Raw genomic sequence first — 26,521 nt, 5'->3', positions numbered from 1 at the left:
GCTATGGTCAGTGGATCTTTCTAAGTGTTTTTTTTTTTCTTTAACTTCATTTATTTTATTAGGTAGAACAGAAAGAAACTGAGAGGGGGTGACAGAGAGGGAAGGAGAGAGAGAAAGAGAGAGAGAGAGAGAGAAAAGAGACCTGCAACCCTGCTTCATCACCTGTGAAGCTTTCCCTCTGCAGGCCGGGGACCAGGGACTTGAACCTGGGTTGCTGTGCACATAATACATGCACTGAGCCAGGTATGCCACCACCCAGAACCCCCAAGAAATACTTATTTAATTAAGACTCAAGGATCCTGCGTGTGTGGTTAAGCAACGGTGTGTAGACATTATCCTACAAGAGTCCAAACCAGTTGAAGTAACATGCGAGAGTTTGGCTCCTTCCTCCCTGAAAGTGTGTGAGTGGCCAAGTATGGAAGATCTGCCTCACTTTCTCAACTGAGACGGAGTCCTCTGGTTAACTCACAGAACATTCTTTGCCGTCTTCATGCCGCTTCTGTGTGTATCGACGTGACCGCCTACCGAGCGTCCGTATCTCCACTAGGACCATAAGCTGCAGGAGGCCAAGGCCATGCCCGTCTCACCCCACAGGCCTCCCTAGAACCTTGCACAACGTGAAGGACAGAGCAGATGCACAAACAGCTCTGGCAGCTGGATGAAGGGACACGAGCGAATACATTCTTGAACAATTAGGAGGAGGAAGAGTCCAGGTCTTCGATGGCTCCGTGGATAGAAATTAAGTAGATGTGATCATGAGAACATCTGACCTTCACCCAGAGGCAAAAGTTCTCCAAACATCCCTTCTGATGATTCTACCAGCTTAAAAAAAAAACAGTTTGCTGTGTGAAAGGCGGACTGTAAGTAGGGAAAGGGAATAATTTTAAATGTGAACAGTCAACAGGGACTTGGAGGGTCATCTGTTCCTCAAACACCTTATTAGAAATCCAGAGCAAATGGAATCCTTGAGTAGTCCTTCCATGCAGAGAGTATTCTAAGAGTTTTACATATATTATACAATTCAATCTTTTCATGACCAGCTGTAGTTCAATTAGGAAAGGGAAGGTACAGAGAAACGAGCTTCATGTTGAAAACTACCAGCTTGCAAATGGGAAAACTGGCTTTAGAACTAGGGAATCCAGGGTGGGTTTTTTTTAATTTATTATTTTTTTATGAAAGGGAGATATGTATAGAGAAAGATACAGATACAGAGAATAAGAGAGAGACAGAGATAGACAAGACAGACAGACAGACTGGAACTTTCCAAGCTTAGAAGCAGGAAGGCAAATCTTTTCCTAGGACTAGCAAAGGCCCTAAATGGGGTGAGGACCAGGAAAGTCACCAGCACACATCACCTATCAATAGAAAGAACAACAGCAGCTAATTTTGGTCAACCTGGAGAGGAGAGACAAGAGACAAGTACAAATAATAATACATATTAAATTAAACTAAAAAAAAACCCTAACAGTCAGTCTGCAGATTAAACCATTACAGATTGACTGCACACAGCCTCGTCTGCTTTCTAAACCAAGCAAAAACAATTACAAGAAGCAACCATCAGACAACTCAAGAGGTGGAGGGGAGGAAAGACAGGTAACCTAACCTCTGACCAAGCCCCTGAGCGGTCAGATACTCAGTCACTCAGAGCTCTGGCCCCCTTCAAAAAGACCAAACAGACAAACAAACAAACAAAAAAGCCTTTGGATGACAGCCCTGCTGATCCAGGAAGCTTGAAATTAGCTCCAAAGGAGGCCTAGCAGGAGTGGCCTGGAGGGGGCAGGGAGTGCAGACAGAAATAGTAAAAGCAAAGACTCCCAGCCCAGTGGAATCCAGTCCTTTTCCTTTGTCCTTTTTGGCCTCTGCTTGCCAGCCCTAGGGTGGATAATGGGGCTCTTCCTTGGTACCACCTGGAACCCCACCTGCACTCCTCACCCTCCACTGGTCCAGATCTCCTGCCCTCACCCAGACTTCCCAGGTTTGAAGTAGACTCTTTGCAGAGCTCACACCAAGTGCCATCTCCAAGTTGCCATCTACAGCACAGAAGACCCGTCTTCCTGTCTCTCCGGGACCTCCCCCTGGCTGGTGTAGGGACCGACTCCATCCTGTGACCACCATGCAGGAAGGATGCAGGGCATGTGCATTGCCCCAAAGGCAAGAATCTCGACTCCTAGAGCAAATCTGGGCTCTGTCTGTGGGGACTCAAGGGCCAAGGTAAGCTCACTGAGGACAGTGCTACACACCTGGGCTCCCACACCCCTCCTTTGCAAAGGGAAGCTCCAAGCCGAGCTGCTCTGGACCAGACCTCCACTCTCTGGAATGGGGCAGCTACAAATCCTGACTTATCAGAAGTCCTCAGGGCTGGCTCCTCTCTAAGAAAGAGGAAGATGGGGGGGAGGGGTCGTCGGGCGGTAGCACAGAGGGTTACCTGTACATGGTGCACAGCACAAGGACCATCATAAGGATCCCTGTTAAAGCCCCTGACCCCGACTCCCCACCTGCAGGGGAGTCGCTTCACAGGCAGTGAAGCAGATCTGTAGGTGTCTTTCCTTCCCCCCTCTCTGTCTTCCCCTCCTCTCTCCATTTCTCTCTATCCTATCCAACAACAATGACATCAATAAGAACAATAAGAACCACAATGATAAAACAACAAGGGCAACAAAAGGGAAAAAAGTAACCTCCATGAGCAGTGGATTCATGGTGCAGGCACCGGGCCCCAGCAATAACCTGGAGAAAAAAAAAAAGCAGTGGGTGTCCCCAAGCTTCTTGATCACCTGCCTCACTCTCCCTCCGACCACCATCCGCTCTGCACTCCCAGGAAGCTCCCTGGGGCTTCTCTGTCCAACACTTTGCCAGGTGCATGGCACAAGCCGAGTGCTCAAGAAATGCTGTTGGGTAAATACACTAGTGGAACCGACGTGAATGTCGTGAACGTCACTCACGTGTGGAGTGTAATTAAAGCCAATAACTTGCAAAACATAACAGAAGTGACTCTTGGATCCCAGAAAATGGAGGTTACTAGAGGGGGAGGGGTGAGAGGAAGGAGTGTGGTCAGTGTGGCAGCAGGAAGTGGGCCTTGGTGTGGGTGCCCTGTGTGAGGCTGTGCTGTGCCCAGGTGCAAAGCGGCTCCCAGAATATAGTATTACAAGCCGATGTCGGATGCATTTAAAAATTAATGAGGACAGCCAGGAGTGGAGGGACATTTCTCATCCTATGTTAAGGCACTGAGCACCTTCTGGTCCTCTCACACCCAGATGACAAGGTGGGTCAGCTGACATTTCTCAGTGCCAAGGCCGGAGACAAAATAAGAGACCTTCCAGAAGTGTGAGGAGGTGGGGCAGGGTGCAGAACACCCCCTTTCTGGTACAGGAATGCAGCCAAGCATCATGGAAGGGTTAGAACTGGAGAAACACAGCGCAGTGGGTTAAGCGCACGTGGCACAAAGCACAAGGACCGGCGGGTGTAAGGATCCCGGTTCGAGCCCCCTGGCTCCCCACCTGCAGGGGAGTCGCTTCACAGGCAGTGAAGCAGGTCTGCAGGTGTCTGTCTTTCTCTCCCCTTCTCTGTCTTCCCCTCCTCTCTCCATTTCCCTCTGTCCTATCCAACAATGACGACATCAATAACAACAATAATAACTGCAACAGTAAAACAGGGCAACAAAAGGGAATAAATAAAGAATTAAAAAATAATAAATAAAAAAGCATTGGAGAAACAAAATACAGTCAAGTGTAGGTTCCAAGGCTAGAAGTCCCCAGGGGCAAAGAGCAAGCAAGAGGAAGAGGCCCGGGGTGGGGGTGGGGGGACACCCTTGCTGGGCTGAAGCAAGACCCCCACCTCACCCCCAGGGGCAGGATTCACTTGGAGAACCCCTAGCAAGGGGATTCCCTGCCTGCCTGGCTCCTAACTCCAACACTAGCCCATGTGACATCCCTCTTTGACTTGCTAATGGATTTGGTGTTCATGAAAGTGATTTTTTTCCAGCACTCAGAGACAGACTACCCTCTGGCCCTGACAAACTGGTCAGCTCAGGACTTACCAGTTAAAGCAGGCCTAGCCCCTCAGTAAAGAGACACGAATTAACACCTCAAGGCAGGACAGCACAATAGTCCTGAGGGGCACACTTTGTGCTTGTTTGTGCTGCTGCCACAGTTATCTCTGGGACTCAGTCCCGGCACAACGAATCCTCCGCTCCCTGGAGCCACATTTTGTTTTTCTTTCTATTTTCATTTGACAGGACAGATAGAAACTGAGAGGGAACGACATGGAGGCTCCAACCCAGACCTTGCACACAGCAACCTGTGCCCCTAACTGGGTGCGCCAGCGCTAGTCCCTCACCAGGAGCCATTTTCACTTCTCTCCCCACACCTCTCTAATACAAATGAAGGGTAGCAAGTCCAGGACGGAGTCCCCAAATCCCATGGGCTTTTCTGGGTGATGGGAGCATCTTTGGATCCCATGTGGTGATCTTTGGTGGACTCCTGAGTGGGGGTGGACATCAGGAGGACAAAGTCATGGTGAGAAACTGGGTAATTGAACCCCTTCTCACACCCCTTAGAGGGGGAAGGGGTCTAGAAATAGAGCCATGTCCACAAGATCAAGGCTCCAACCAATACCAAGGACTTGGGGTTCCAGGAGCTTTCAGGAGGGTGAGTACAGCCAGATAATGAAGGCAGAAGCAGGGCAAGATTATGTTTACAGAACATTCCTGTGTGGCTGGTCACCTGAATACCTCCCTCTCCCTCTCATTCCCCTCCTCTCTCTTTCCCTCTCCCTCCCTCCTGCTCTCCCTCCTCCTTCCCCCTCCCTCTCCCTCCCCTTCTCCCTCTCCCTCCCCTTCTCCCTCTCCAGACTCTCCTTCTCATCTCCCCCTCCCTCTCCCTTCCTCTCTCTCTCTCTCTTCTTATTTATCTTTTATTGCCAACATGGTTATTACTAGGGTTTGGTGCCTGTATGACAAATCCACTACTCCTGGGGAGGGGGGGTTTGATAATCAGAGACTGAGATGTTGAGAGGGAAGGAGGGATAGTGGGGTGGGGAAGAGAGACACCTGCAGCACTGCTTCACCAAGCATAAAGCTTCCCTCATGTAGGTGGGGACCAGGGGCTTTCACTTGGGCTCCTTGCAGATAGTAACCTGTGAGCTCTACCAGGGAAGCCACCATCGGGCTCTGAGCCTTGACTGACCTGGTATATGGAAGCTAAGTGTCCTACCAAGTTCTGTGAACCACTAGAGCAAGCCACTGAGCCCAAGAGGCCTCAAGGGAGCCTCTGAAATACAGCTGCACCCTGAGTCTTGTGACTGGTATCTGGAGCGGGGGTGGTCTTGTGTCACTGACTATTGGTCTGCTTCTAATTCTGCTTCTAAACCCCTTCTGTTTCATTGGTTTAATCCCCCCTGCTTAACACTGTATTCTACTTACATAACCACTGTTAACTAAGCACCACCCTGCCTGCAGGGCACTGGTTTAATCCCCACTGGTTCAGGATGCCTTTTTGCTCTGCCCCCTCTCGTAGTACACCCTGATTTGCACCAGTCTCTTTTCGCTCCACCCTCTCTACGTCACATCCTGTTCCCTCCCTACTTGGCAAGTATATATAAGGACAGGATTGTGATTACAGTTAGTTTAGATAGTGAAGATTGTGCTGCGTTCCACATGAATAAAGAGATACTGCTTCCAGCTCAGCCATGAGTCCCTGGTCATCTGTCTCCCACCCGAGAAGCTAGCCCAGCAACTGACCCCTAACCTACAAGATCCAACACTAACTCTAGGTGTCCAAGGGGGATGGCACCCACACTCTGCTACCAGAAGCCTCTTGAGTATCAGAGTCAAGGGAGACAGTGTGCTTTCTGGGGACAAGTGTCTTCTCCAGAAAGTTCCTGAGGAGAGCTAAAGACTTGACATGAATCCAGCTCCAAACGTGTCTCGGAGAACAGGGCTCCTCCTCTATAAATGTTTGCCAGTGTGATTTGGACTAGGACAACAGAAAAGATATTGAGCGGAAAAAAAAAAAAAGAATGTTTCCAAAATGAGTTAAGCAGGATATGCCAAGCAAGGACCTTGTTACCAGGCAGGCGTGTTTTTGTGGAAATCAGCAAACAGAGAGAGGTGCCGTTTTTCTTGAGTGGCAATTGCAGCAGCTCTTCAAGCCGGGTGCGTGCCTGGCAAAGCTGCTGGGGAGAAGCCAGACGGCCTGCTGAGTCTGCGTGCAAAGACAGAGGCCTTGTCAGAGCCTCTGCAGAGAGCTCTGCTTCTGACACTCCACAGCACTGAGCAGAGGGCAAGATTTCCCGTCCCGCTAGGACTCCCCTCTGGGGGCTCAGAGGAACCGCAGAATCTGTCCACCTGTCTCAGCGACCCGAACTGCCCCTGCGGCTACAGACAGTCTATGACCCACATAGTCAACGACTGCCACCTCTCCAGATTCAAAGGAGGTCTCGAAACTTTACATCAGGCTCAACCTGACGCTGTTGACTGGCTACGGAAGAAGGGCAAACGCTAGAAGAAGAAGAAGCCAGCTGGGATGCAGGCTGCAGGCAACCTCTCCAAATGCACTTCCTTCAGAGCACTCAGGCCATGGAGCCCTGTCCTTCTGAGAAAAGTCACCACCACCACCACCGGGCCTCTGTCCCCTTTGTCTCTGCCTGTTCCCTCCTCCCTCCAGCTTCCTGTTTCTCTCCCTGGGGAGAAGAACGGAACATGGAGCAGGATGCCTCTCTCTCACAGTGATGGCAGGAGAGGCCCAGGGCTGGCGTAAGCCACAGCATACCCAGCTGCGGGCAAGTGTTCAAGGCCAGGAATTGGCATGTGGATACCTGGGCCCATCATGTCTCAGCCCAGATGCCTATCCAATTACATATCCTCAGATAAAACATTCTTTCTCATCTTTAGCTTGCTCAGTTGTGAGTGCAGAGAAAACACCGGATTTCCTCTGGCCCATATGCACACGCATATGTTCTCTCTCTCTCTCTCTCCTCTCTTCCCTCCTCTCTCTCTCTCTCTCTCTCTCTCTCTCTCTCTCTCTCTCTCTCTCTCTCTCGTTGCAATGCTGCTGTGGTCTAAATGGGAAGGAGGGCTAGCAGAAGCCCATGTGGTCTGTAAGATCTGCCCTTCCCTTTGGCTTCCCTTTGATTTCCCTTTTAACTGGGAACAACCTGGATTGGCCCGGCCCTAGGTTCTGTGAAAGGGCTAGCAGCAATGTCCCCAGCTCCTATGTTAGACAAAGTCCTGAGCGAGGCCCCTGAAGGGGCCTGAGACCCTCACTCCTCCTGAGGATCCTTCTCCACCAGCTCATGGTTGTTCCTGCATCAGACTGGCTTCTCCCACGGGCCCTGCTGTGACCTCTGCAGAACTCTCAGGGGACCGAGACTCTGTGGGACTTAGCCCAGCTACTTTCAAGATAACCCTCAAAGCCAGCCTCATCTCTGCCTCTACTCTCTTGGCCTGATCTAGGGCCCAGCCATGAGCTCTTACCTGAGCACACAGGTGTCTCTAAACCATATGGATAAATAGTGTCATCTCTTATTAAGACATATAGGAAGGGGGCTGGGCAGTAGCGCAGCGGGTTAAGTGCACACAGTATGAAGTGTAAGGACCGGTGTAAGGATCCCAGTTCGAGCCCCCGGCTCCCCACCAGCAGGGGGGTCACTTCACAAGCAGTGAAGCAGGTCTGCAGGTGTCTGTCTTTCTCTCTCCCTATGTCTTTCCCTCCTCTCCCGATTTCTCTCTGTCCTATCCAGCAATGATGACAGCAGTGGCAACAAGGGCAACAAAATGGAAAAACGGCCTCCAGGAGTGGAGGATCTGAGGTGCAGGCACAGAGCCCCAGCAATAACCCTGGAGGCAAAAAAAAAAAAAGGCATATGAGAAGTCTTATCTATTGGTCTAGGATGGAGGCCCAGCCTCAGAAATACTCAGAAGTTCCCAGACAGTCAAATATGCAGCCAAGCCTGAGAACTTACACCTGCTTGCTCGTACCCTGCTCAGCTCAGCTCCCACGGCTGCTGGATCCTTGGCTCTGTCCCAGCCACAAAGGCTGCCTTCCTTGTCTTCAAACACCCCACGCCCACTTCTGCTGCAGGACCTTTGCACCCCTGGTCTTTCTGCTGGTGGAGCTCTGCCTCCCATCCAAGGACGCATGTGGCCTGCCTGCTGATCTCTTCCTATCTCAGTGAGGCCTTCCCCAACTACCTCCTTAAAACACAACCCTTCCTCTCATTTCCTTTAACTTACCTAATCACCTTTATTTATTTATCTATTGAGTCGGGACAGCTAGAAATCAAGAGGGAAGAGGGTGATAGAGAGGGATAGAGGGGGGCTGGGTGGTGGTGCACCTGGTTGAGCACACATTACAGTGTGCAAGGGCCCAGGTTCAAGCCCCCAGTCCCCACCTGCAGGGGGAAAGCTTGGTGAGTGGGGAAGCGGGGCTGCAGGTGTCTCTCTGGCTCGCTCCCTCTCCATCTCCCTTCTTCCTGATTTCTGGCTGTCTCTATCCAATAAATAAAAAAGAAGATAATAATTTAAAAAAAAAGAGAGGAGAGAGACAGAGACACCTGCAACATTGCTTCATCACTTGCGAGGCCTTCCCCCTGCAGGTGGGGACTGGGTAATCAAACCACCCGGTGCCACCGCCTGGCCCCTACTCCTCGCACTTCTTACTTCCTTCCCATCAAGTGTCTTTCTTCCCCACAGCACTCACCCCGTCTAACATGCTCCAGATTTGACTGCTCTGTTTACTATCTGTCTCTCCCAAGAGCGTGAGCGACCAGAGGGCAAGGATTCCTGCCGTGTTCTCCAGGTGTGAAGCTGGCACAGTAACTGCTCAGTGACCACCTTTCAAATGAGTACACACTCTTCTCTCCCTCTGTGGACCCTCAGCCGCACTTTCATCTTCAGCCCCCGGCGAGGCAGCCCTAGCCCAGGAAATCCCGTGCCCGGCTTTCTGTCCCACACAGATGCTTATCCCTGATTGGAGGTCTCTTCCCTCAAAGCACACAGACTACAAACTCAAAAGCAAACTCTTTCCTGAAAACTTCAGATACGTGCTTGCTTCAACTTACAGCTTTACAAAAAAAAAAATCATACAATTGTCTGGGGAGATGATGTCATGGCTGGAAGAAGGGCTAGAAAGCTGGATCAGGGGAAAGTGTGGCTCCCAAATACGGGAAAAATGTATAAACAGTGTTGACTGTAAACCCCATCTAACTGCACATCAGATGTCGGGTTCAGGCAAAAACTAATAAAGTCATGGGCTCTTTGGAATATACCTAAAATAGACCTGCTAGCTATTTCCAAAACGGAGACCCCGGATATTCATCTGCAGTATTCCAGTCTTTAGGTTCATGATTAATTAACAATTTATATGGTTTTCTATCTTAACTCTTTTTCAGACACAAGGCTCCAGATGCTACCATGATGCTAACCTGACTTCCCTGGACAGACAACCCCACCAATGTGTCCTGGAGCCCCACCTCCCCAGAGCCCTGCCCCACTAGGGAAAGAGAGAGACGGGCTGGGAGTACGGATCCACCTGTCAACACCCATGTTCAGCGGGGAAGCAATTACAGAAGCCAGACCTTCCACCTTCTGCATCCCACAGTGACCCTGGGTCCATGCTCCCAGAGGGATAGAGAATGGGAAAGCTGTCAGGGGAGGGGATGGGATACGGAGTTCTGGTGGTGGGAATGGTACCCCTCTTATCCTATGGTCTTGTCAGTGTTTCCATTTTATAAATAAATAAATTTTAAAAATAGAGAGAGCTTCAAAAGCAAAAAAATCATAAAATAACGGGGGGGGGGGGGTTTTGAGAGCATAAGAGTTATGCAAAGAGACTTTCATGCCTGAGGCTCTGAAGCCCAGGTTCGATCCCCAGCACCACTACAAGCCAGAGCTGATCCGCCCTATGGTTTAAAAAGATCATAGAACTGAGGTAGAGGGGAAGGGGTGCATAGAGAGGGGTTCTCAAAAGTTAATGATGTTTCTAAGCTGTGGTTTGTGCCCACAGTTCCAATAATTAGGAGTCATAGAAATTCCAAGTGAGCCTTAAAGGAACATGTTTTGTAGCAAAGAGAGACATCAGCACAGACTTCTCTGTCGAGAGTGATGGTCTGTCAGACTGAGAAGATGGATGGATTTTAAAAAAACCAATTTACTGGAAAACAATACTTGTGCATCAAAATGCAACTAATTGGGTTAAAATGACTTATTAACAGGAATGCCAGGTTATTCGCATGCCCATTAGGAGCAAATTAGGTTATTAATCCTCGAATCTCTAATGGAAGAAAGTCCTCCCCATGCTCAGCAGAGGGAGAAACTGAAGGTGAAGGAGGAGAAAGGGCAGGAAGCCTCTCCAGGTGGGGAGTCGGGCGGTGGCGCAGCGGGTTAAGCGCAGGTGGCGCAAAGCGCAAGGCCCGGCGTAAGGATCCCGGTTCGAGCCCCCAGCTCCCCACCCACAGGGGAGTCGCTTCACAGGCGGTGAAGCAGGTCTGCAGGTGTCTGTCTTTCTCTCCCCCTCTCTGTCTTCATCTCCTCTCTCCATTTCTCTCTGTCCTATCCAACAATGACAACATCAATAACAACAATAATAACTACAACAACAATAAAAAAAACAAGGTCAACAAAAGGGAAAATAAATAAACATTAAAAAATTTTTAAAAAATCAAAAGACTCTCCCAGTGTAGGTCCTGACTCGAGCAGGACAGGGGCTCAGGATCCCAGGCCCCCAGCACCGACTACGTCCCCAGCAGCCTGCTTCTCCCGCCTCCCCCACCAACAGGGGCCCCGCCAGGACTCTGCTCACCCACTGGGTCTGAGGTCAGGTAGGGGTCTGTCCAGCGGCAGACGGTCACTGAGGTAGGCGTTGTAGCCATAGTACTGGAATTGCTTCAGGGCTACACGCCGGCCTTCAGGGCTGAGCTCCTGGCCCCAGTGTGCAAACAGAGAGGAGTCGGTGAAAGACTCAGCCTCTGACTCTTCAGGCTTGGCAGGGGTCTCTGGAGAAAGAAGAAACAAAAAGAGACGGGAGGTCAGAGTGGCCCCTGCATGTACCATAGCGATCCTTCTCCCTTGCTCAGCACCACCTTGGGGAAACAATCTTTGCTTCACTGTTGGAGAAACTGCAGTTGTCAGTTCCCAGATTCATTCATCCATGCATGACACCAGCATCCATTCACTCAGCAACCCCAAAGCACAAAAGACATAGCCACACACTCAGCAGAGATGGCCAAGAAGGTGATTAATGGGAGTCGGGTGGTAGCGCAGCAGGTTAAGCGCATGTGGCGCAAAGTGCAGGGACTGGCGTAAGGATCCCGGTTCGAGCCCCCGGCTCCCCACCTGCAGGGGAGTCACTTCACAGGCGGTGAAGCAGGTCTGCAGGTGTCTTTCTTTCTCTCCCCCTCTCTATCTTCTCCTCCTCTCTCCATTTCTCTCTGTCCTATCCAACAACGACGACCTCAATAACAACAATAATAACCACAACAACAATAAAACAAGGGCAACAAAAGGGAATAAATAAATAAACAAACATTAAAAAATAAGAAGTTGATTAATGTGACCCAGATGTCCCATGGCTTCAAAGCAGAAGTCCCATGTCCCATGGCTTCATGTCCCCAGTCTGCCTGCTCCCTTTCCCCCTCAGAGATTCTGGAGATGAGGCAGGACTTTTTCTGCTTTTCTTTCCTCATATTGTATTCTACTCCCTGTTTATTCCACGCCCAGCGTTCCCGTCCAGTTTTTAATCCCCCCATTGCCGGGACGTTTTCTTTTGGGGGGCCTATCTCAGGTCTGGATCCCCCGGTGTGACCGTTCTCTTGGCCACCAGAGATGGGTGCCAGTGAGAGTCAGACCAGAGGCAGCAGGAATGAGTGCGCTGAGGTCTTTCTCTAGAAGACCATGGCAAGAAGAGACGGAATCAGAGATCACTCAAGACACCATTGCAGGGACTAGTGCATTTATTGTGCAGCAGAGCAGAGCTTTTACAGGGCGGTAGGAGGAAGCAGCTTATTCATACCTTATATGGTCAAGACAGCAGGGGACAGAGAGCTGGTGAGGGTCTTTCCAGTAACCGTTGGCTTAGTGGTGGAGCTCCTTTGGAGAAAGACGAAGTGAAACTGCCAGCTAGACAGAGGGGGGAGGTGGGTCTTTGTGTAGCCAAGAGAGAGTGGGGGGGACTGAAACCTGTTAGGTTCCCCTGCTTGACCCCCGGGTAGGGGAGACTGACGGGATGATACTACCAGGCTCTCATGGGTGCTCCCTGCGAGTGGTCCACACTGTGCTTGACCTCGGCCTCACAATTCTCCTACACCCCAGTTCTGTTGTTTGGTCCTGCTGTGATTATTCAGTCACACCAGCTGACATTCACCTGACTAAAATGAAACCCCCACCACACACACACACACACACACTCTCTCTCTCACACACACACACACACACTCACACTCACACACTCACTCACACACACACACACACACACACACACACACACTCACACACACACACTCACACACACACACACACTCACACACACACACACTCACACACACACTCACACACACTCACACACACACACTCACACACACTCACACACACACACACACACACTCACACACACACACACTCACACACACACACTCACTCTCATACACACACACACACACACACTCCTGGGTCTGTCTCCTGCTGCTTCTGCATCCTCCACAACAGGGAATCAGCGGCACAGCAGACTCCAAAGGATGCCTAGGCCCCATGCTCGCTGGAATCTCAGTAGATTTTATATGGACAGCTCCCATATCAGGTGAAGAACGACTCACACACACCATGGTTTTCTCTAGAACTTCAAAAGAAAGAAAGAAAGAAAAATAGAAAGAAAGAAAGAAAGAAAGAAAGAAAGAAAGAAAGAAAGAAAGAAAGAAAGAAAGGAGGCACCAATTCCGGTAGGAGCAGAGGCCTTGGGCTCTTAGAGACATGGACTGAAGCCCCTGCTCTGTCATTCACTGACTATGTGACCACAAGCACATACTCGACTTCTCTTAGCTTGGGTTTCTGCACCTGCAATTTTGAGATAAGACTCATTTGCCCCAGAAGTGTGCAATGATTACAGAAAATAAGGTCAAGCAGGAAGCTTAGCACAGAATAAGCACAGAGTTGATGCATCTAGGCTCCTGATCAGAGGAATCCTTGCAGGCTTCTCAAGCTCTCTCTTTTTTAATTTAATTAATTTATTTTTTCAAGCTCTCTTTTATGGGGTGGCAGCTAGGTTTTGCCAGGGCCAGGACTTTGGAATTTGTTTCTAGGGAACCATTCAAAGTCAGGAATCAGTGATGTTAGACACAGATGTCAAGTCCACCAGGAAGGACCTTCTAGGCTCACACATATATGAGCATAAGCATGTGTGAGAGAGTTGTAGGCACAAGACTGGAGGCAGTGGAAACAGGCTGGGGACAGGAAAGGCAGAGCTGGGGGCAGTGGCCCTTAGCTGTCCCTGTAAAGTCAGGAGGAACATGGTCATTTAAGGTACAGACTGGACACAAGCAGGGGCTGGGATGACAGAATCACCAAGCCTGGGGGACTCAGGTGGGAGCCAACTAGTTTCGGGGCAATCACATCCTGGGGACAAAAGAAGGGCCTTTTGGTACCAACATTTTCCCCAGTTATGCCAAGGATGCTGGGGGCACCCTGCTCACAGGAGGTGCCCAAGGCTGAATGGAGAAGGGGGCTGGTGTAGCTCCTTGCAAACTGGAGAGCTTCTGATTCTTGGGGCAGAGACAGTGTGCTGCTGCCGGTCCCTCATGAGAGAGAGGCCAAAGGATGTGGCAAACACAGGTCATCCCCATGCCTCCTCTCCTCTCCGGGTGGCTTGGGACACCTCCAAATCAGAGGCAGTTGTCTCTCCAGGATTGCACCTGCTGAGGGCATCAAAGGGTAAGGTTCCTCTGAACATGTCAGAGGTGAGGGAGGAGACGCTTGGCTCGCTTCAGCAACACATAGACTAAAATTGGAACAGTCCACAGGGGAGGAACATGGCCCCCTGTGCAAGGATGACACGCAAATTCACGAAGGAGGAGAAGCTCGATCCTAACGTGCTGCTCATGTGCGAGCCACAACGTCACCAAGGAAGGGGCTCTCCAAGGGCAGCACCGCCCGCAGCCAAGATGCAGGAGACAGTGAGGTCTCTGGCGGACGGCTTCACCGCTGTAACCACATGAAGACCAGCACACCCAGGCCGCTGAAGGCTCAGGACAACAGTGGACAGGCAAGGAAGTAGCAGAATGACAGCGAAAGTTTACGCTGAGCATCACAGACAGCGCTGTGCAAAGTGCCAGGAGCACAGAGGAGGGTTGCAGGCCACTCATGGGTGTCTGCTGCCAAACCTTTGTCCCTGGGACTGACTCCTCATACCCGGGGGCTTGACTGCACTGTGCTGCCCCGGCCAGTGGTGCAGACAGGTTACTAGTGCAGGGGACGGTGGTCCTGCACCATTCCATCATAGATAAAAGAAGCCACTGCCCAGAGACATCAAAGAACGTGATAAAGTCATGTTCTTTCTGACCATAGCTGCATTGCATTTCCAGGAGCCAAAACACATGGTCTGATCTGAGGGCTAGAGAGACTTGGGGCTGGCTCCAGGCTAAAGCTGGTGGTCTATTAAAATACCCAGTCCTCCGGGTGACCCTTCACCCCAGACCCTCATGGCCCCTTTTATTGTTTTCCTTTCTTCTTTTAATTGTCACCTGGGTTATTGCTCGGGTAATAACAAATCTACTATTCCTGACCCCCAGCTTTTCCTTTTTTTTTTCTTTCTTTTTTTTTAATATTTATTTATTCCCTTTTGTTGCCCTTGTTGTTTTATTGTTGTAGTTATTATTGTTGTTGTCGTTGGATAGGACAGAGAGAAATGGAGAGAGGAGGGGAAGACAGAGAGGGGGAGAGAAAGACAGACACCTGCAGACCTGCTTCACCGCCTGTGAAGTGACTCCCCTGCAGGTGGGGAGCCAGGGACTCGAACCAGGATCCCTATGCTGGTCCTTGTGCTTTGCGCCACCTGCGCTTAACCTGCTGCGCTACTGCCCGACTCTTCCTTTATTTTTAAAAAATTTTTTATTAGATAGGACAAAGAGAAATGGGGGGGCTGTAGACCTGCTTCACCTGCCTCCCCCTGAAGTTGGGAATAAGGGTCTTGAACCTGGTTCCACCCCTACCCCCCCCCAACCCCTGCTTTGGCCCTTGTAATTCTCTGAATTGTTCCAACAACCAACAACCAAGTGCAGCTGTGTGAGGGGTCTGCTTTGTGAGCCATCAAAGTGAGGGTGTGTGAGGGTGTGTGTGAGGGGTCTGCTCTGTGAGCCGTCAAAGTGAGGGTGTGTGAGGGTGTGTGTGAGGGTGTGTGTGAGGGGTCTGCTCTGTGAGCCATCAAAGTGAGGGTGTGTGTGAGGGTGTGTGTGAGGGTGTGTGTGAGGGGTCTGCTCTGTGAGCCGTCAAAGTGAGGGTGTGTGTGAGGGTGTGTGTGAGGGTGTGTGTGAGGGGTCTGCTCTGTGAGCCGTCAAAGTGAGGGTGTGTGTGAGGGGTCTGCTCTGTGAGCCGACAAAGTGAGGGTGTGTGTGAGGGTGTGTGTGAGGGGTCTGCTCTGTGAGCCAACAAAGTGAGGGTGTGTGTGAGGGTGTGTGAGGGGTCTGCTCTGTGAGCCGACAAAGTGAGGGTGTGTGTGAGGGTGTGTGAGGGTGTGTGAGGGGTCTGCTCTGTGAGCCAACAAAGTGAGGGTGTGTGTGAGGGTGTGTGAGGGGTCTGCTCTGTGAGCCGACAAAGTGAGGGTGTGTGTGAGGGTGTGTGAGGGTGTGTGAGGGGTCTGCTCTGTGAGCCGTCAAAGTGAGGGTGTGGGAGGTGTCTGCTCTGTGAGCCATCAAAGTGAGGGTGTGTGTGAGGGGTCTGCTCTGTGAGCCGTCAAAGTGAGGGTGTGTGTGAGAGTGTGTGTGAGGGTGTGTGTGAGGGGTCTACTCTGTGAGCCGACAAAGTGAGGATGTGTGTGAGGGTGTGTGTGAGGGGTCTGCTCTGTGAGCCGACAAAGTGTGGGTGTGTATGAGGGGTCTGCTCTGTAAGCCATCAAAGTGAGGGTGTGTGTGAGGGTGTGTGTGAGGGGTCTGCTTTGTGAGCCATCAAAGTGAGGGTGTGTGTGAGGGGTCTGCTCTGTGAGCCATCAAAGTGAGGGTGTGTGAGGGTGTGTGAGGGGTCTGCTCTGTGAGCCGACAAAGTGAGGGTGTGTGTGAGGGTGTGTGTGAGGGGTCTGCTCTGTGAGCCGACAAAGTGAGGGTGTGTGTGAGGGTGTGTGTGAGGGGTCTGCTCTGTGAGCCATCAAAGTGAGGGTGTGTGTGAGGGGTCTGCTCTGTGAGCCATCAAAGTGAGGGTGTGTGTGAGGGGTCTTCTCTGTGAGCTGTCAAAGTGAGGGTGTGTGTGAGGGTGTGTGAGGGTGTGTGAGGGGTCTGCTCTGTGAGCCGTCAAAGTGAGGGTGTGTGAGGGTGTGTGTGAGGGGTCTGCTCTGTGAGCCGTCAAAGTGAGGGTGTGTGTGAGGGTGTGTGAGGGGTCTGCTCTGTGAGCCGTCAAAGTGAGGGTGTGTGAGGGGTCTGCTCTGTGAGCCGTCAAAGTGAGGGCTTGCCGGCTGTTCTGGCTGCAGAGTCTTGGCGCTGCAGGCTATGCACAATGGAGTGGAGAGAAAATGGGCTATGCAATAAAACTGACACTGTGAGGCTGCCCTAGCCAGGCCACTCCTGACTATTAATCTCTTCCACAGCCACGTTCCCAGAGAAGCCCATCTTCTGCCAGTCCCTCTGTGTGCTACGGAGGAAACGCCCCCTCAGTACAGAGCCCTTTCAGCTCCCAGAATTTTAGGAGGGGGTCACATTGCTTGTTTGCTGCTGAAGGTCCAAAGAGTTTGGGGCTCCCACCTTGGGGAGGGCAATGGAATGACCAAACCTTGGCAAGGAGAAGGTAGGAGCTACCTGGAATGGGGCTCATGTCTCCAAGAAGCCCTCATCCATGGACCAAGCTGGAAAATTCACTGGGAATTCCGACTCTGCTGCTGGACCCTTGGCTTGGGCAGCTCTAGGAACACCTTCCTGGATAAGCAGAAGGGTCTTACTTCTGGTAGTTTTACTCAATTTATGTCCTTCTTTAAGGCGGGGTTAGGGAAAGACCGTTAAGAAGGCTTTGAGGGTGGATGGGGAGAGGGATCTGGATTCTGCCCTGCGGTCAAGCCGACAGCCAGGGCTATTTCTGTTCCTGACTTTTGGCTATATCAGAGGTGAAGCCCTGGGTGTCCAGTGAGTTCTGGGCTTGGGTCTGGGAGTCCACACGCAGGGCTGAGGCAGCCGGGCAGGTGGGCCGAGTGAGAAGCCTGGTGTGTGCACACACGCTCACAGCAACAGAAATGGACTTGATCGGAAATTCCTGTGGAATGAATGCCGCCGTTAAAGAGCCCCGGTTTTTAGGCTCTAAGCCAACCACAGAAAGAACATGCAAAAACCTCACTTTAGGGAGTGGCAGATGCATGTATCTCAGGAAGCAGGATTTATAGGTGCTGTCATGTGCTACTTTAAAACAACCCTTTAAACCCAGAGTTCTGCCCAGGAGATATAATGAACTCTCAAGTACCCGCCATTTTTCCCCCCCTCAGAGAGCTGACTTCTGGAGCTGAGCCTTCTAAATATACACCTCACTGTTCACACATAGAGCACGGTGTTTCTGCACGTCAGCTGCAGGGCAGAATGAGTTGGCCTGACCCCACTGACATCAGAGAGGCAGACTTGTGCAGGTGGTGGAGTCCGAGGCAGGGGTGGCTGGTCTGGACAGGGCGGGAGCGAGGCCCTATCCATGCAGGGCAGCCGGCCACACCAGCCTCAGATGCCTGCAAGGACACAACTGCTGAGCACGGCACTGCGTGACAGGAGAGGCCTTGCTTTGGGGAGCCAGCGGCTGGAGTGAGCTGGGAAGAGCACCTGCCCCTTCCCCCTGTCGAATATTACTCTCTCCTTTCAGCAGTGAGGCTCCGCCTCCCCACTGAAGTCTCCAGCTACCTGTGTCTGTCTTCCGGTCATAAAGAAGCGGTCAGCAGGGAGTTGGGCGGTAGCACAGCCGGTTAAGCGCATGTAGCGCCAAGCGCAAGGACCCGGTGTGAGGATCCCAGGTCAAGCCCCGGCTCCCCACCTGCAGGGGAGTCGCTTCACAGGTGGTGAAGCAGGTCTGCAGGTGTCTGTCTTTCTCTCCCCCTCTGTCTTTCCCTCCTCTCTCCATTTCTCTCTGTCCTATCCAACAATGACATCAATAGCAACAATAACTACAACAACAATTTAAAAAAAAAAACAAGGGCAACAAAAGGGAAAATAAATATATAAAAAAAAAAGAGGAGGAAAAAGAACTTTGTTAAAACAAAGTTGCAAGAAGAAGTATGAGGAAGTTCCACTTGGGTTGAATAGCCCACATCTGATTGACAGAGGAGGGGAGACAGGAGCCAACTGGGCTGGTGGCTTTCAGTCTGCTCCCAGGGCCTGGCCTTGGTGGCAGGGCTGAGCATGCCAACACTCCCAGCAGCTGCTGGCTCACTGGACATATTTTCATTCCTGTCCTCAGTCATAAATCTCTTGGTCCAGACTGAGTAAAGAGCAATGAGCTTGTCCTTCGAAAAAAACATCAGCAAACAGGCTCTCCCAGCCCCAGGCCCCTCCAGCATCAGGGAAGGCTTTGAATCTATGTCAAAGAAGCCATCAAAGGAAATAGGCCATTTCCAAACAAAATCCATTTCTCAGGCGTGACAGTAAAAATATTTATTACATGAAAGATGTGAAGACCTTTATGATGCATCGATGCTGTATTAGGAATGCAGCATGTGTCCGGTGGAATGTTAGCAAAAAGAAAAAAAAAAACGTCATGCCTGTGATTTTGAAAGTGGGGGAAAATTAGTTCTTCTTAATCTACCAACCCCATTAGGCTGGATGGACACCTGAAGCAGAGAGGAGGTGGGTGAGCTTCCAGCGAGAGAGATGATCTAAAGCTGCACGCCGAGACCGCATGCCCAGGATAGGCTGAAGAGGGATGCGGGTCTGTCTGTCTCTGCCACTCACGAGCTTAGGAAGCAACACAAGGTCACACAAGGCCACTTCAGTGGATCTCAGGATTGCCCACAAGCTCTGGCCTTGCTGCAGGGAACTCCACAACCCACATGTTTGCTCTACAAATGACTTCTCAAGTGCACCGTAGAGTCTAGCCCTTTGCCCAGAGAAGCTCTCGCTAAAGCAAGTCAGTCTTGGGGGAGGCAGGCGGTAGCACAGTGGGTTAAGTGCGTAAGGATCCCGGTTCGAGCCCCTGGCTCCCCACCTGCAGGGGAGTCGCTTCACAGGAGGTGAAGCAGGTCTGCAGGTGTCTGTCTTTCTCTCCCCCTCTCTGTCTTCCCCTCCTCTCTCCATTTCTCTCTGTCCTACCCAACAACAATGACATCAACAACAACAATAATAGTAACTACAACAATTAAAAAAAAAAACACCAAGGGCAACAAAAGGGGAAAAAAAAAGTGGAAGTCTAAATTTCCCTGGCTCATCTCTGAGTATGAGAGAGCTCTCGAGTCCCTGACCCTACACGTCACCCTCAAGGTTAATGGGTGACCACAGAGGGTGCTCAGACGCACCATCTCTCATGGGCCCAGGAACACCTTACCATGTCCAGAAAGGAGGTGGCTTTAGGCTGAAGGTCCTTTCCTCTGCTGGGGCTCAGATCCAGGCACACTGAAGAACACACAGTGACCCATTTCTACTCTGGGTGCCCACAGCAAGGCAGCACTGAAACTCCAGGCATCTGGGCTTCTGAGTGAGTGCAGACTCACCCATTCCACAGACAGGTGTCTAGCTGCTGCTGTGCAGAGAGGCAGCCTGGCCTGACGCAGAAGTGTGAACGCCTTTGAGCCACACTGCCAGAGGCTGGGAGTCAGAGTTAGCACACAGTGGCCGTGTGGCTTTGCTCAAGCCACTCAGCTTCTCTGCGCCTTAGCTTCTTGGTGTGGGAAACTGGAGGTAAGCATAATGTCTCATTCCTCATGGGGTCACCTTGGATTCACATCAATAAGACAGCTTCCCACATCCCGTGTGCTATATAGTGGCCAGCAACTGTCAGCATTGCCATGTGCCTGGCCCCAGGTACTGGGGTAGACAGAGCAAGGGGCCAGTGAGATGGGCCATCACTGTGTCCTCATCTGCCCTGCTAACAACTGGCCCCAGCATAACAGAACACTAGGCTCCTCCACTTTGGGGGGACAGAACCTGCCAGCACCCTGGGAAGAGGCACCTTGGGGTGCCTGAGGAAGGTCTACCTCTTGTCTCTCACCCCCCTTCAGCTCAGATCAGGAGAGAACAGGAAGTGGAGAAAGCCACTCAACCCCTCTGCATCCTGACTAAGCCTCCAGGGCCAGCTGACCGGATGATGACGTCTGCCAAACTGGTCCAGCACAAGACCAAAGGCAGGGCTCCCCTCCTCTGAGACTCCATCTTCAGATGCCATCTTCTAGACAGCCCACTGTGCCCACAGCTCCTGATCCAGCCATCACAGAATGATGCCCCCCAATAATAATAATAATAAAAGAACAGGAAGGTCTGGAGGTCACAAGCCTCTCAACTGTTGGGAGCCATCAAGGAGAAACCCACAGGCCCCTTTCCACACCCGCGTCACTGTCCTGGTACAACAGGTGCCCTGATTAGCTCCCGGATAAGGCTGGCGCTGCAGAAGAAGCTGCCTCCTGCCAGGCCCTGATGGAGCAGGCAGCGGGGAAAGTGCTGCACTGCCCCTAGAGAAAGGGCTCCCCTGCCCGAGAGTCCTGCCTCCCTGAGCACAGTAGGTCCTCAGGTTCCAGATGCAGACAGGAAGTAAGACCCAGAGCCTGAAGGAACAGCAGGAACCGCCCTCCCCTCCCATCCCAAGCAGAGAATTCATGCTCCTTTGTTCAGGACCCGCAGCGAGAACTCTGTTCTACACCAGGTCCTGTATACACACAGACACCACGATAAGGGGCTCAAAGGGTGGGGGGGGATGATAATTCGTGAAACAAGCCTAAACTTTACTGTGTGTGGAACTAACCCTGGAAGAGTCTGTTTCACACGACAGCATTCTGTGAGGGAGAAAGGCTGATCGTGACCTAGTAAATTGATTCCGTGACCCATGAGTGGGTTGTGACCCACATTTTGGAAACCCTGATCTAGATTAATGAGTCTGACTAATCAGTCAGACTCTCCTTTTGTGACTGTTAAATCCCTACCCTCCTCTCATATCACTTGCAATTTGAAGGGTAAAAACAGTGGCACGACTGGAACAAATAAAAATATGGGGAGGGGGCTGGGAGGTGGTGCACCTTGTTGGGCACACATGTTACAGTGTACAAGGACCTGGGTTCGAGTCCCCAGTCCCCACTTGCAGGGGAAAATCTTTACAAGTGGTGAAGCAGGGCTGCAGGTGTCTCTCTTTCTTACTCTATATCTCCCCATAACCTCTTGATTTCTGCCTGTCTCTATCCAATAAGCAAATATAATAAAAATTAAGTTAAAAAAACAAATAAAGTGGTCATTTTAGAATATAGCTTTTCAAAAAGCACATGCCACCTAATGCTATTCTCCCCAGATCTTGAAATGTGCACTGCAAACAGAAGGTGCATTCCCCAGCCCTGCTGGAAATAATTCAGTCAGAACAGTGGCTTTCAAGAGCCTCTGCAGAGCCCCATTAAGAAAGATGGTCCCTAGGTCAGCGAAGTAGCTCACGTGACTAGTACACCTGCTTTGTTAAGCGTGTGACCCAGGTTCAAGCCTAGCTTCCACCACTCCGGGGGGAGCTTCAGTGCTGTGGTTGGCCTCCCCCCCCCCCGTGTGTGTGTGTGTGTGTGTGTGTGTGTGTGTCCCCTACCCCACCACACCCTGTTCTCCCTCTAAGCCTTTCCTTCTCTGCTGCTCTTTCTATTCAAAGAAGTAAAACAACCTGGAGCTGTGAGGCTCCAATAATGGTGGGGGTGGTGGGGATGGAACATGCACTAGAGAGGGGACTAGGAGAGGGCTGACGTCTCTTTCCCTTCACCAGAGATTTTAATTTAATCTGTTTATAAACTCCAGCTCTGCACAGCAAATTCTTTAAAAGAGTCATAGACTGGGAGTTGGGTGGTAGCGCAGCGGGTTAAGCGCACATGGAGCGAAGCACAAGGACCAGCGTAAGGATCCCGGTTCGAGCCCCCGGCTCCCCACCTGCAGGGGAGTCGCTTCACAGGCGTTGAAGCAGGTCTGCAGATGTCTGTCTGTCTCTCCCCCTCTCTGTCTCCCCTCTTCTATCCATTTCTCTCTGTCCTGTCCAACAACAGCGACATCAATGATGACAACAATAAAACGGCAAGGGCAACAAATGGGAGTACACAAATATTTTTTAAAAAGCATCTTTCTGGCCTGGGGCTCAGGAGGCAGAAGGCCCTGGATGGAGAGAAGACAAGTGTCCCTGTGAGTGGCAGCCTTGTTGGCAGTGTGTGCCCACAGTGGGAGGGCGGTGGGGCCCTGCAGGCTCTTCGCTGACTCCAGAAGCCCTTGGTTCTGTAGCGCCTATGACATCATCAGCTGATGCTGTCTTGGGCAGAGTGGCCCTTCACTCAGAAACCCCTCCGCAAGGCACAGACCCATAGGTCTGACTCCTTCAGCTGCTTCTAGGGCTCATAACAGGCTCCTCAGGACTTTACAGCAGTGACCCCTGTGCCACTCTGATAGGGGTATATTGAGGGAATTCCACGGAGTCTGGAAAGAACTTGGGTGTCAGCCATAAATGTCAGCTCAAGACACACACACACACACACACCCGGAACAGACAGGCGCCATCTCCAATCCCACCACTTAATTCAAATCCTCAACCCTGATTTCACATTCAAGTCAACAGGGAAATGCAACTACTGATACCCAGGCCCTACCCCAGACAGTCCAATCCAAATCTCCACTACTAGGGTCCAGGCATCTTTAAAAATATGTTTTATTTATTTATTCATGAGAAAGATAGGAGGAGAGAGAGAGAGAAAGAACCAGACATCACTCTGGTACACGTGCTGCTGCTGAAGATGGAACTCAGGACCTCGTGCTTAAGAGCCTAATGCTTTATCCACTGCTCCACCTCCCAGACGACCAGCTGTCTTTTTTTTTAATCTCATTTCATTTTTAAAAAGACTTCACTTCCTCGGATGATTGTACTTTGCATCCAAGGCTTAGAACTAATGGGTTGGGGAAACCATTTGCAAATTCAGTGTGTACACAAGAATTTACTTGCATGGTCTGGCTAAGAAATAAAGATCCACTCTGAGACACTCCACCTGCAGAGAGACTCTGAAGGTCTGGGGTGATTATTGACCAGGTGTAAGAAATTAACTCTCTCCTAATCAATCGAGCTCTGTGTCAATGCAAACTCTCTCAGATCTCCAATAACAAAGCGGTCTTTCATGTGTTATCCCCTGATCAGAGACTGGAATCTTTTTTTTGTTTTTATTTATTCCCTTTTGTTGCACTTGTTGTTTTATTATTGTAGTTATTATTGTTTTTGTTGCCCTTGTTGTTGTATTGTTGTAGTTATTATCGTTGTTATTGATGTTGTTGTTGTTGGATAGGACAGAGAGAAATGGAAAGAGGAGGGGAAGACAGAGATGGGGAGAGAAAGATAGACACCTGCAGACCTGCTTCACCGCCTGTGAAGTGACTCCCCTGCAGGTGGGGAGCCGGGGGCTCGAACCGGGATCCTTATGCTGGTCCTTGTGCTTTGTGCCGCCTGCACTTAACTGCTACACTACCGCCCGACTCCCCCTTCTCTCTTTCTTTTTGCCTCCAGGGTTATCCCTGGGACTCTGTGCTGGCATTATGAATCCACTGTTCCTAATAGCCATTTTTCCCCATTTTATTGGATAGGACAGAGGAATTGAGAGGGAGGGAGAGAGAGAAAGACAGATTTGTGAAACATCCTCCCTGCAGGTGGGGAGCAGAAGCTGGACCCCAGATCCTTGCATGAGCCCTTGTACTCTGTGCTATGTGTACTTAACTGGGTGCACCACAGCTAGGTCCCTCAGGAAGTTTTCTCACAGTGCCTCTCAACACCGTGGGCCACTGGTCCTTGGGGCTCCTGCCCTGCCCGGCCTTGACCGCATGTCTGATTCACATATATGGCAGCTTTGTTGCCTGATACCCTCCATGGGCAGCATGGCTGCTCAAGGGTCATAAAGGCCAAACCAAGAGTCCTGAAAAGATGAAGGTGACACGGGTGAACATCAGAGAGATGGGCACTGGTCTGAGCAGACAGCCATTTACAGGAAGCAATTTGTGCTACACTTGGGGTTGACTTGCAAGAGAAGGAGGCCTCTTTGGTGCACACACCTGGCTCACACAGAAGCAGCCTATAGCACCCAGACCTGGTGGGAAGACAGGGCCCACTGTCTGGTGCTGCTCTGCAGGGCCAAGCTGGGCCCAGAGAGGATCTGCAGAACTCCCGGGCAATGGCCAGCTGTCCACATCTGGCTCGGGGACTCTGTCTCAGGACAGGTCCAGGGTTGGAAAGGCAAGGCAGGCCACGTGGGAGTGGGGAGTTGCGGGGAAATCACTCTCTCCTTGTTGGGGTCGCTCCTCTCTGCTCTCAGCAAATCCAACTGAAGGGATGGGGGGTCTATTCAGAGGAGAGAGGCAGAGAAAAGACAAAAATGTGAGCCCCTCTTTCTGGATTCTTTGCTTGGCAATTATTGGTTCTTTAATGAAGGCACAATAATAAATGACATTTGAAGTGCCTATCGAACACCATCTGTGCGCACGCGTACACACACACATTTTATGAAATGTCTAGTCAGAATGATGAAGCTAGTAATTAAAATGTGTAAGGAACCTGAATTTGAGCTAGGTTACATCGACAAAATGCCAGTCTTGTAGCAGTCAGTGCCCTAAGTATCTCTGTGTTGCACTATTCTCTCTCCAGAATAACCACAGTGGGGTAAATACCACCAGACTTGACTTGACAGACCAGGAGTTCCACACTCTGAGAAGCGTCTCTGACAAGCTGGCGCAGTAAGCAGGGAGCCTGCCCTTACCTACGGCAGCCCCCAGACCCACAGCACCCCAGCAAGGTACTTTCTGCCCAGCTCTGATGTACAAAGACTCAGGAAATTCACTGGGATGGTAGAGAACATTACTGAATCAAATTAAATAGAATTCAATAGGCCACTGTCACTTATTTGACGATCTCAGTGCAAAATACTCTGAGGCAAGATCTTGAGTGAATGAAAATGTATTTATTGAGCAATCAGATGAAAGTGCTCTGGGCCCAGAAGATGCTCTTGTGTATAACTTACTGTATAAATACAAACCCAGTCTCATTCAAGGCTTTGGAATGAAGGACTTGACTTCCAATGGGAAATCTGCATTTCAACACAAAGGTGTTTTAGTTATTCACCAGAGATGCAAAAACCAGATTAAAGTCATATATTTAGCGTTTAGAAAAGCTGCAGATTCTAGGAGGCTCAGTCCAGGCCTGAAGGCAGCAGTACCCACATATGGCGTGGAGTGAAATCTGTGAGCGTTAGTCTTAATATCCTGAGTTCCATCTCTAAGGGAAGTGTCCAGGGACAGCATGGCCAGGGCTGAGGGGCAAAGGCTACTGGTTAAAGTCACTGACTTTGCTATGCTGACAGAATTCCTCTTACCAGGGATGGCAGAGGGACAGCAAACATTATTATTGCCTTGAAATCCTCCAGGATGAAGGACCAAGGCTGCCCAGCAATCTCTCTAGCCAGCTCTGGGTTTGGTTTCCAGGAGTTCCCTGGTCATCTACTCGGGTGAGTGGGCACTTCCCAGGAGTGGAGAGCCCCTTACTCATCAGAGTTTCCTGGCCCAGACCATGTCAGATATCTGTGGGAGAGTGATGATTTCTCCTCGTACCTGTTCCAGTCAAGTCCTGGGGTTCTAATGTAACTGGTCACTAGCCTGTCATAATAATAGTGAACTTGTCAGGCGAGACTGTCCCATGAACATGGCATCCCATTGACAGACACCAGCATTAAGTACAATAAACCACATAAGTGGGTCAGAACAGATTGTGATGATGGCTGTGAAGGAGGCAGGCTTGAGTGGCATTAAAAAAGAGAGAGAGAGAGAGAGAGAGAGAGAGAGAGAGCCCAACGTGTGTTGCTTGAAAATGAGCAGTGGGTACATGTCACACTGAGGACACATCTGAGCTGGTATCCGTGAGATGAGAATAAGCAGAGGGGACAGCAAGATCACAGGCAGGCTTTGGCCAGAAAGAAGATGTCGCCGGTGTGACTGAGAATTGGAGAAAGCTCACACAGGACCTGGAAGTCATGGCAAAAAGTGTGGGTCACCCCCAACTCTTCATCTGCACTATTCCAGCCTTTAGGTCCATGATTGGTCAACAATTTGTTTGGCTTTGTATGTTAACTCTCTTTTCAGCCACCAGGTTCCAGATGCCAGCAGGATGCTGACTAGGCTTCCCTGGACAGATGAC

The 26,521-nt window shown here is 50.8% G+C and overlaps 1 protein-coding gene across 2 annotated transcripts in view; it reads right to left on the bottom strand.

Moving 5' to 3' along the window:
• Window positions 1–26,521, bottom strand: part of GALNT18 (polypeptide N-acetylgalactosaminyltransferase 18) — a 315,539-nt gene that overhangs the window by 137,603 nt on the left and 151,415 nt on the right. For both annotated transcript variants that reach the window (XM_060177167.1, XM_060177166.1), the window contains exon 2: window positions 10,794–10,986. In XM_060177167.1, the coding sequence (XP_060033150.1) occupies window positions 10,794–10,986 (193 nt within the window). The remainder of the gene's footprint in view (window positions 1–10,793; window positions 10,987–26,521) is intronic.

This window comes from Erinaceus europaeus, chromosome 17 (assembly GCF_950295315.1).
Source record: "Erinaceus europaeus chromosome 17, mEriEur2.1, whole genome shotgun sequence".
Lineage (NCBI taxonomy): Eukaryota > Metazoa > Chordata > Mammalia > Eulipotyphla > Erinaceidae > Erinaceus > Erinaceus europaeus.
This window is presented reverse-complemented; position numbering and strand designations above follow the sequence as displayed.